Raw genomic sequence first — 10,057 nt, 5'->3', positions numbered from 1 at the left:
GTGCCCACAGCACATTTCGGCTGGGGGATTGAAGTTCAGGTTCCAGGGAAGGAGAGACGGGCATTGTCAAATGGAACTTGTTCTCTTGCCTTAGCTACTGGAATTGATCATGGTGAGGGCTCACTCCCAGCTTCCCTAAATAACTGTATTACATTTGGTAACATTACAGAAGCATGCAGCTGTGGTGGAATATCCTGCCTGGACAGCCCAGGAACCTACGCAGCTTACGTTAAAGCTGCAGTTTACGAAAGGTTTATTAAACCAGCTGTCCCAGTTTTATTACTCTGGGGGTTTTAAACTGAATGTTTATGCAAACCCTACAGAAGCAAGATAGCCTCACCCCAGCAAAGCAAATACACCTTTGGACAAATCAAAGGTAGATTTCTCACTCAAACACTCACCTTTTGGTGCAAATAGATACAGAACCTGCAAGCAGGAGGTTGCATCATGCTGCATCTTGTGCAGCTGACTACAGCTTGGCTCTGATCTCCTGGTGTATAAACTCCAAAGCAACGCAGGAAATTGGTTCTGGGAGTGGCTCTGCATCACAAAATCTTGCTCTGAGCCAGACTCAGGTTTGACCCCGATACAGTTAACTGTGAGGCGAGAGTCTCCAGAAGCTGTTCTGTCCTAGAAGTAAATGTAATTAGCTTGTAAAAAAGTCAGATACTGCTTTATCACTTCTTTAAGGCAGTAATCTGATGTAATAAATTAACACTTGCAACTACAAATACAATAAAATAATATATATATTTATGCAACCATAAATATCAAATACCAAAATACAGCGGGAGCAAACGTACAGTGCAGAGGACTAAAGCACAGTCCCTCGGAAGCAGGCTATCCGTCCTCTCGCTAGCACAAGAGGGAGGTTTTGCCCTTGATCAAGATAACTCTATTTCAAGGAAATGCACACTGTTTTGCAGGGAATTTTGGTTCCTTTGGCTGTGTTAACAGTGTGTTTCACAGAGTTTCCTGTCTCCCCATTTTTTGATTCATCCACATACATATAAAGAAACGTATACACTTTCTTCCCTGGTTTAATACATCCTGACCTGCTCTTGAAAATAAACCCTACACATAATCTAACCGTGTTATTAAATATGAAGAACTTACAACAGTGAGTATGCCACAGTAATCTTTTGTTGCCCCTGGTTAGTGCTGGTACAACCCTTTCAGCTTCAAGAGAAACCAGATTACAACTTGTCTGTCAAGACTGAGGTTTATTTTATGCAACATGTGTGATAGTTGAGCAACCAGTGTTGTAATTATCGAAATGATTACTCTACCCGTCAGCAGCCCATGTGGCCAGGAGACCTTTACATCTTTTTGCTGATTATGTACTTTCTAGAGCAAAGATGAATGGTAGTAACTAATACTAATGCATCTGTGTATGAGGGTAAACCAGTACTGTGGTACTTAGGATGCAGCCCAGTGTAGGTCTGCTAACTGTCAATAACATGGAGGCTCAATATGGATTCAATGATATTAGACTAAATTTTCTGTTTCTTTTTTTATTCTTATTTTATTTACTCTGAGGGTGGTGAGGCACTGGCACAGCAACTCTGAGATTGCCCAGAGAAGCTGCAGCTGCCCTATCCCTGGCAGTGTTCAAGGCCAGGTTGGACGAGGCTTTGAGCAGCCTGGTATGGTGGAAGGTGCCCTGCCCATGGCAGGGGATTAGAACTAGATGAGCATTGAGGTCCCTTCCAACCCAAACCATTCTGTGAGTCTATGATTACTATGTAGAAGCAGCCAAAAAAAAATAAAATCTTTTGATCAAGACTTCATTGCTTCCCCTCTTTGGTTCCTTTCCTGAGGGAAATCATCTTAGATCAGTGGGCAACAACGGAATAGAGCATAATGAAGTGAACAGCAACTCTTGATTTCAGGTAGCTGAATCGCAGTAACGACCAGATTGTAAGGTCTCTGTTTAGGCTCCACCACACCGAGTGCATTTAAATTTGTCCATACAAACACAACTCGCCCAGTTTACAACTCCAACAGTGGAATCTAAGTGGACAACTTCAAGGGTGGGCAGGAGGAGCAGCTGGCAGAGTTGAGGCAGCCGGGTAGAGCTGAGCACAGTTTTCGGTGTTATTGTCTTATGATTTGCTCGAGTCCATGTGCCCATGTAGACTCATATTAGAGACCACTTGAGATTAATTTGCTGCTGGAAGGTGAGATGCACCAATAAATCAGGTTCCTTGTCATTCTGTGGCTTAATAAGTATGGGAAAAACATAAGATTTTCCTTCCTCACTCGCTGTGGGGTTTTTTTGTGGTTTTTTTTTTTTTTTTGAGAACAGATGCAGATGTGGATATAAAGGGATTTATCTTTTATCTTTATGTCAGGCTGCACCTGGAATACTGTGTTCAGTTTTGGTCCCCAGTATACAGAAAAGATGAAGACAAGCTGGAGAGAGTCTAGAGAAGGGCCACAAAGATGATCCAAGGACTGGAAAGCCACATGAGGAAAGTCTGAGAGAGCTGGGTTTGTTTAGCCTTGAGAAAAGGTGTCTCAGGGGAGACCTTAATACCATGTTGCAGTATTGAAAGGGTGGCTACAAGGAAGATGGAGACTCCCTTTTTACAAGGAGTCACATGGAAAAGATGAGAGGCAATGGGCACAAGTTAATCCTGGGGAGATTCCGGTTGAACACAAGAGGAAGATTTTTCACAGTGAGAACAGCTATTGAAATAATGTCCGCAGGGAAGTGGTGGATTCCCCAACACTGGACACTTATAAGATTTGGCTGGACAGGGCACTGGGACATCTAGTCTAGACATGCTTTGTCAAGAAGGGTTGGACCAGATGATCCTTGAGGTCCCTTCCAGCCTGGGATTCTATGATTCTATGACGCTGTGATCTCTGGAATAAGGCAGACAGGTAGCGGTTCCCTGGCCCATGAGGTTAGGGATCACAACCAGGCTGCTGCAGGTTCCATACACAAAATACGATGTAAAGAGTTCTCAAATGCTCATGGAGGTGCGGTTCACTGTTCAAACGTGTTCATAGACTGTATAACCTTTGTGCTTGTGACCAGTTGGCACGTTACTCATAGCTGTTCCACCCACACAGGCTTGGCACTGAACAGTACACCTTCATAAATACTGTTTGCATATTATCAAGTTGATAAAAGCCAGCATGTATTTGTACAGAGCCTTCACTGACTTCTCATAGCGCAAAGCTGCTTCTTCCCCTTCCTCTTCCACACTCTTTGTGCTTCATCTGACGGGAAGAAAGACATCTTGCTGAGAAACATTGGCTTCGCAAAAGAGACCGAATTCCAGCTTTAAAGGCTGCCTAGAGACCACCACAGCACAAATGGGCCTCCAGCACACCAAACACTCCACAGTCAAACAAGCCAATATACCGATGTTAGGACTTGATTCTGCCGGGAAATCTACACTGCTGTACAAGTTCAAGTCTAACGATGCTTTTCTAACAATTCCAACAATTGGCTTTAATGTTGACATGATTGAAGCTGGGAAGGATTTTACACTGACATTTTGGGATGTTGGAGGACAAAAGAAAATGAGACAGGTTTGGTGCAATTTCCTGGAAAATGCGGATGGACTGCTGTATGTTGTGGACAGCTCTGATAAGCAACGTCTGGAAGAATCAAAGAAAGAATTTGAACTCGTTTTAAAGAATGAATTTCTAAAACGGGTACCAGTCATCATGCTAGCTAACAAGCAGGATTTGCCTGGGGCTTTGAACGCTGAGGAAATAACCAGGAGATTCAACATGAAGAAGTACTGCAGTGACAGGAATTGGTATGTGCAGCCCTGTTGTGCTGTCACAGGAGAAGGTTTGTCTGAAGCGCTCCGAAGGCTAACCGTGTTTGTAAAACACTACAGCAGATTAAAGGAGACTTCTACCATCTTCAAGGAAAGCAAAACACTTTAAGAATTTCTATAACCAAATTCCGGTCTAGTGAACGCTGATCAATGTATTTTGTTGGACAGACTAGATCTGAAAATACTGGATTCTGGAGAACTCTTACAAGTAAATATTTAGAAAGAACTACAACAATATTAAATTTTACTGTATACACACAGATGCTTCTGAGATACTACTTGCCACATTTTATCAGTGAATAACTCAGGTTATTCAGCTCAGAAGTGTGGCTGTTGAATGATGAAAAAGGTGGAGCTAAGCTTCTGAATTTTAGCATGTGGAAATAAAATGGGTGAGCAGTGCTTTGAATGCTTAAATCAAGTAATTTTGTCAAGATGTAAAATAGGCAAGTCATTCGTTCAGCTATGATAAAGCATGGTTCTGTAATAAATGCTCCATGGATGTATTTCTCATGTAAACATGTAGTCGTTCTATATCTTACATTCTTAGTTTTCTACAAGTGAACTGAATGAATCTGAAATACTTGCGGGGTATTATTGCATTCTAGAACCAATTGCTCCAAATATGTTTTAACAGGATCTGCTCCTTATCTAGTCACAGACCACAATGAGGTACAGTGCTGCCTGTAACGTGGAGGCTGATGTCCCTCTGTTGCAGATTTCTGTGGAGATTAACAGCACAGACCCAGAGCATCTTCATGCAGTGAATCACCTTATTGCCTACTGGTCTAACATTTTATACCATTCTAACAACAGTTATTTTTAGCCTATTGCTCTAGCTTTTTTTATACCATTCTATTTGTAGCCTATCATGTTTAGTTCCTGACTTATAGTTTGATTTTTAACACTGCTCGCTGTCTCACAACCAGTCCCAGAATAGCCAGTCTCTTACCTTCATGCTCTCTCCTCCTCAGACAGCTGGGTTGCTCTGCTTAATTGCACAATGTCCATTGTTTCTTCTTTAACTCTTTCTTCTCCAGCCAAGCAGTTACTTCTCTTTGGCAATAATCAAATAGTTTCCATTGTTTCCCACAGATTTCCATGTACCGATTTCTTTGTTTCTGCACTGTTGCATTGCTGTCCAGTGAGAGCGTTGGAATGTAGTGCTGATACCCATTGGTTTGGGGTGAGGGATATAAAGGGAAAGAATGGGGGCAATTGGCTCCTTTTTTGGAGCAGGCAGGATCTTGATGGATCCTGTCTTGCCTGTACTAAAGCCACCTGAAATTTTGTTACTGATAAATTTAGGTTTGATTAAATTTGACAGAAGTGGCACAAAATTGCTAATACTATTACTACAGTTTGTAGGAAAAAAAAAAATCCAAATGTAATTTCTATGCAGATTTCCTGATGGATAAAGGAGTGAATTGGTATTCTGAATGACATTAAAGCAATGAAGGATTGATAACTAGAAGACTAACTGAACTGTATCAGCCACAAAAACAGTTTAAGCACTAAGGCTCTTTTAAAACCAAGAGAAAAGAAACTGTCTAATTAATGGTTATACAGCCCTAGAAAATCCAACCCCATTATTTCTGTGTTCTGAGCAATGTCAGCAGAGACAGGATGCTCCAGTGGTTAGGATGCTCTCTTAGATAGCTAGATTAATTTTTTTCCTTACATCTACCACAATCTGTGACCATGGGCAAGTCATTTAATCACTCTGTGCCTCAATAGTCCCTTGGCAAAGTGAACTTCCCAGTTATGCACTCTGAAAAAGCTGTGGTAAGGGTCAGCTGTGAGTCTTTCTTTTGTGAGAAAAGTATTATGCCAAATAATTCACATAAGAAATTTACATTTAGTTCTTACTAATAAACAGGCAGGAATTTCAAGTTATAGAAGGGTGAAGCAGCAAGAACAGCACCCAGACATATCCTGTTGTCTCATGCATATATTATTCAAAGACAAAAAAATCATCAGGTGAATTTGCTGAAATAGTAAACAAGAGGTTTCCCAATAGAAGCTGTTATTAATACTGGCAGTAATTACTAATTACTCAGGGCTAAACCCTGAGTCATATTTAGACTACATTTCCAAAAGGAGAGCAAGTATTTAGACTTGTTATTGCCCACTCTGATGATTTAGGTGCAACATAAAATATCATCTTCTGTCCCCAGAAATATTTTTAAAAGTCTGCAACAATGAGAACATTAGTTTTCCAAACAAAATGATTCAGAGTTAAAAATGCAGCATTTCAGATCAATACATTTATGAACATTTGCATCTGTATGTTACATATTGATTTCTCCCACTAGTTTAATCTGATCATGTGTCTATCATAAATCTGAATCTAGTTCACAGGCTTCGGGATTTCCTCAGGGAGAAACACTCCATGAGAGATTTAATGAGAGTGCATCAGGGTCTCTAATTAGACAAGCAGCAAGTTCTGAAGGGGAAATAAAGCAGTATAATAGATCAGCTGATCTAGCTAAAAAGGATAATAAGCTTTCAGGCACACAGTCCTTTCTCGAAGTTATCAAATTAGATTAAATGATACTCACATTGACTTGAAGAGAATATTTCACATTATGATTCAAAATAAATAAACTCTCTTCTATTCACTTTACAGAATATCAGGTATTTAAAAATGGATTTTTCTAAGAGCTTGGTTTCCTAAAGAAGTGAAGCCGTGCCTGTTTTATCTGCCCATGGAGACCTCTATCTTTCTGAGTAATTTTTGAGCTTTAAATAAATATCAATCAAGTTGGACAGAGGTGCAGGTTCTCAAAGGAATTATATGCCTGAAAGTTTAATTAAAACAATCAGTGATATAGAGAAAAGTGACCATACTGGTGCACCCATGAAGGCAAGGCTGATAAGGTACAAAAGATTAATCCCCGAGGAGATAAATGTTCTGTTTAGCTGCAAGAGAGCCTACAAGAGGACATAAATCCACAGGGCACAGGCTTAATTAGATCTTCTGATGCTGGAGCTAGTTTGTCTGTTTCTATACTGCATAAGTAGTGTACCTGGAGGCTCCTTTAGGAAGAGAAGATAGAGGATAGAGAATCCACTGCTTAAAATGTTTTTAAGCAGCATGTTTTGGGAAGGATCCCATCACATGTTGCACAGTGAATTCCATAGCAAGGAAGTTACAAAGGCATTTGTCAGCTTCATCCTGCTATTGAGAGTTTTAGATCTTCTGACTACTTGGCTGAACAATGTAATAAGTAGAATTGTCTCTGTGTTTCAGAGCACAAGAAGGGGGAATTCTACTTGTGCTAAAAACACAATCCACAGTATCGTAAGTATAATTTATTCCTGGAGCTGGGTTTTTTTTCATTATTTAGAACTTACAGAGGTTGTTCACTAAAAACCATTTTAAGATGTTTGAAGGTTTCAGGATGCTTTGAGGTGTAAGAAAATGCAAATATGGAGAGTGCTCCTCCCCTTGGCAGTGGAACCAAAGTCTGTGAGTTGAAAAGTTTGCACAGGATGAATGAAGGACAGTAAAGAATTCATGGTTGCCCCCCTCCCCAAGCTATTTGTATTGCTTCATTTTTTGGAACTTTTTTCATTAGCTTTCCTAGTAAATCACACCCAGATCACCCTGGTGTTTCTGGCATTTTTTTATGGATGCATACTGGCAGCCTTGGCAACTGTGATGAAGTGTGGAAGCACTACAACTACATAGTGGCTGAAGTGTGCAAGTCCTCCAGTGTCTGCTAATATTTCTTACACCAAGTTTGCTGTCCCTGTTGGTTTCTGCTGAAAGCACAGTCATACATGAAGAAATAAATGGTACATATCCGAGATTGTGAAACACAAAGGGTAGGGTCTGTGAAACCTGAGGCATCTTGTATCCCCTGCCCTCTCAAGGAGATTATCCCCTGGGATGTGTTTGAATGTGACCATTTAAAACCTGACAAATCTGGAGGATGGGACACTGTCCTTTTGACCACTCACCAATAAGATTACTATGGTACAACATCATCATGAGCTTTCTGAGCTCATCCCATTCCAGTGGGATGAAAAGCCACTTTAAGCGAAGGTGTGGAGCAGTATAAGAAACCATTGCAAATTTGGATAGGAACACTCCCTCCTTCTTTGCCTGGGAGAAAATTCTCCCAGTAACTGAATGCTCTGCAGAATCAGAGTGAAGTGCAGTGTATAAGGAATGCAGGACAAGGCTTTTTCAATACCAGATAATGTAGAGGTGGGTGAGTTACTCAAAAGGTCTCTGTTGCCATCTCCTCATTTCCGACAAGTTAACTGAAACAAAGGAAAGACTTTCATATATCAAACAAGTTCTAAGCCAACTGCAAGGGAAGACAATACTTTGAAGCGCTGTATGCATATTAAACTACTTAAAGCAGGCTTTCTTCCCAAAGTAGATGACCTGTGCTGAGTTCTGTACTGCTACAATTAGACTTCCTCCATTTGTAATTACCTTGAGTATTCCTATTCAGCATAGGGATTCTGGACATATATCTCATAGGATCATGCAGGCTAGATTATACAAGTCTCTGTAATTTAGAATGTAAACTCTTGAGGGTGGAGGCCCGATTTCCAAAGCACACACATTACTGCAGGTACAATTTGCAAATATAAATTCATAAAACAGGAACAAGTCCAAACACATCTTATTTTGAACACCTCTAATTTTAACAAAGTGTATGTTAGCCTGTATTTCAGTTTCTACAAAATTCTGTTCTTTAGCTGGGATAGGTGGTTTTGTGCTGCTCGTCTACAATGTGTTTGCAGTCATCTATCACTAAGTTGGGCTGCTGCCAGGAGACACCTCTCCTCACCCTCTGTCACCTCTCTGTCCCACTCCCTAGCTATGCATTTGCACTTTCAGGTCTCTGCACAGCAATGATTTCTCACTTCTCTTGTCCTTCCCCAGTTACCAAAATGGTGATACCAGTTTTCCTGGTCTTTTTATTAGCTTGTCATTGAGTGGTTTTGTGCTTATTCTCATGCTCCTCTTTACACTTGGAATTACCTAAACACATTTACAAAACCATTTCATTGGTTTATTTCAGTTTGTTCCTTACAACATTCCTGTTCCATGACGTATGCAAAAATCCTGACAATAGCTGTTAGTGTTTTATGACGAGGCCCTGGCCTGTCTCTTTTGATGAGTATTCTTTTATTATTTCCTTCTTCTCACCACATTTATTCATCTGTTCCTATTCAGCCTGAGAATGTGCTTGCTTTGGTGCAAAGATCATAATTTTGTTCTGTGTTTCATATATTGCCTGACTGATGAAAGGAGTTTCTAGACCTTCTAGTACTGCTGTAAGGAGCCTGAATCTTGTGGATTATCTGATAAAATAAGTAATTTCATGAGTTTAAATAAACCATCTAACTCTGAAATCTGAGCCATGTGTATTCTTTTTTAGCAAACATAGTTGGGAACTGCAACAACAATGTCATAGATCCAAACAAAGGGTGCTTGGCTGTTAAAGTATAACTGTGCCTTAATCAGTAGTTCTCAGTTACTTTATCTAAGCATGCCCATTAATCACTAAAGAATGCTAGTCTTTCAGCATTCTTTTAATTGATCAATAATTCTGAAAAGTCCTGTTTTGGTTTAAGGCTGTTACAGATTCGTGTGACAATCCGTCATACCATTTGGATGCAAAACAAAACATAAAGGCATTCTGCAAACAGCTTGACCCCTATAATGATACATGAATGTCAGTCTCCTCGTGTGCTGGGTCTCACACCCAGGCCGCCCTGCTGGCCGCTATCATTCCATGTGTTCACTACCCAGTGCAATGGCTTTTGACTAAACTCACGCTTTCCCTTTGCTGAGGATTTACAACGCAAGGTTCAATATACCTAAAATGCATACAGCTGTTCACAGTATGAATGCTTATATATTCATCAGTTATTTATGCACACTGCAGATCAACATGAGTGCATACAAATCCAGCTTGAATGACTCTTTATCTATAAAGGTAAAACAAAATAAGAAATCATATGCTGCAGAAAAAGTATATACCGACTTAAGCAGGATGGGAAGTGAGAGACGATAAGATAAAGAAATACTATGGAGAAGGACAGAGAAAAGATAAATAGGTGAGAAAAACTCTCAAGGCAAACCTAGTTCTAATTGTGAGCAGATATACAAACCAAGAGAAAGAAAAAAAAATAAAATTCCAGCCATCAAATCTTGAGTGGCTTTTGCATTCCCCTCTCGTGATAATAGTGTATTAAGAAGCCTTCTCTTATTTTAAAATTAACAT

The 10,057-nt window shown here is 40.1% G+C and overlaps 1 protein-coding gene across 1 annotated transcript; it reads left to right on the top strand.

The window, feature by feature from the left end:
- Nucleotides 1-3,327: 3,327 nt before the first annotated feature.
- On the top strand, nt 3,328-3,912 carry ARL14 (ADP-ribosylation factor-like 14). The gene has a single exon (XM_010011549.1). It carries the CDS (start codon nt 3,328-3,330, stop codon nt 3,910-3,912), a length of 585 nt encoding a protein of 194 aa, XP_010009851.1.
- Nucleotides 3,913-10,057: the final 6,145 nt, after the last annotated feature.

This window comes from Nestor notabilis, unplaced genomic scaffold, assembly GCF_000696875.1.
Source record: "Nestor notabilis isolate BGI_N333 unplaced genomic scaffold, ASM69687v1 scaffold7943, whole genome shotgun sequence".
In the NCBI taxonomy this organism is placed as follows: domain Eukaryota; kingdom Metazoa; phylum Chordata; class Aves; order Psittaciformes; family Psittacidae; genus Nestor; species Nestor notabilis.
The sequence above is the reverse complement of the archived record's forward strand: the minus strand, read 5'-3'. Positions and strand labels throughout refer to the sequence as shown.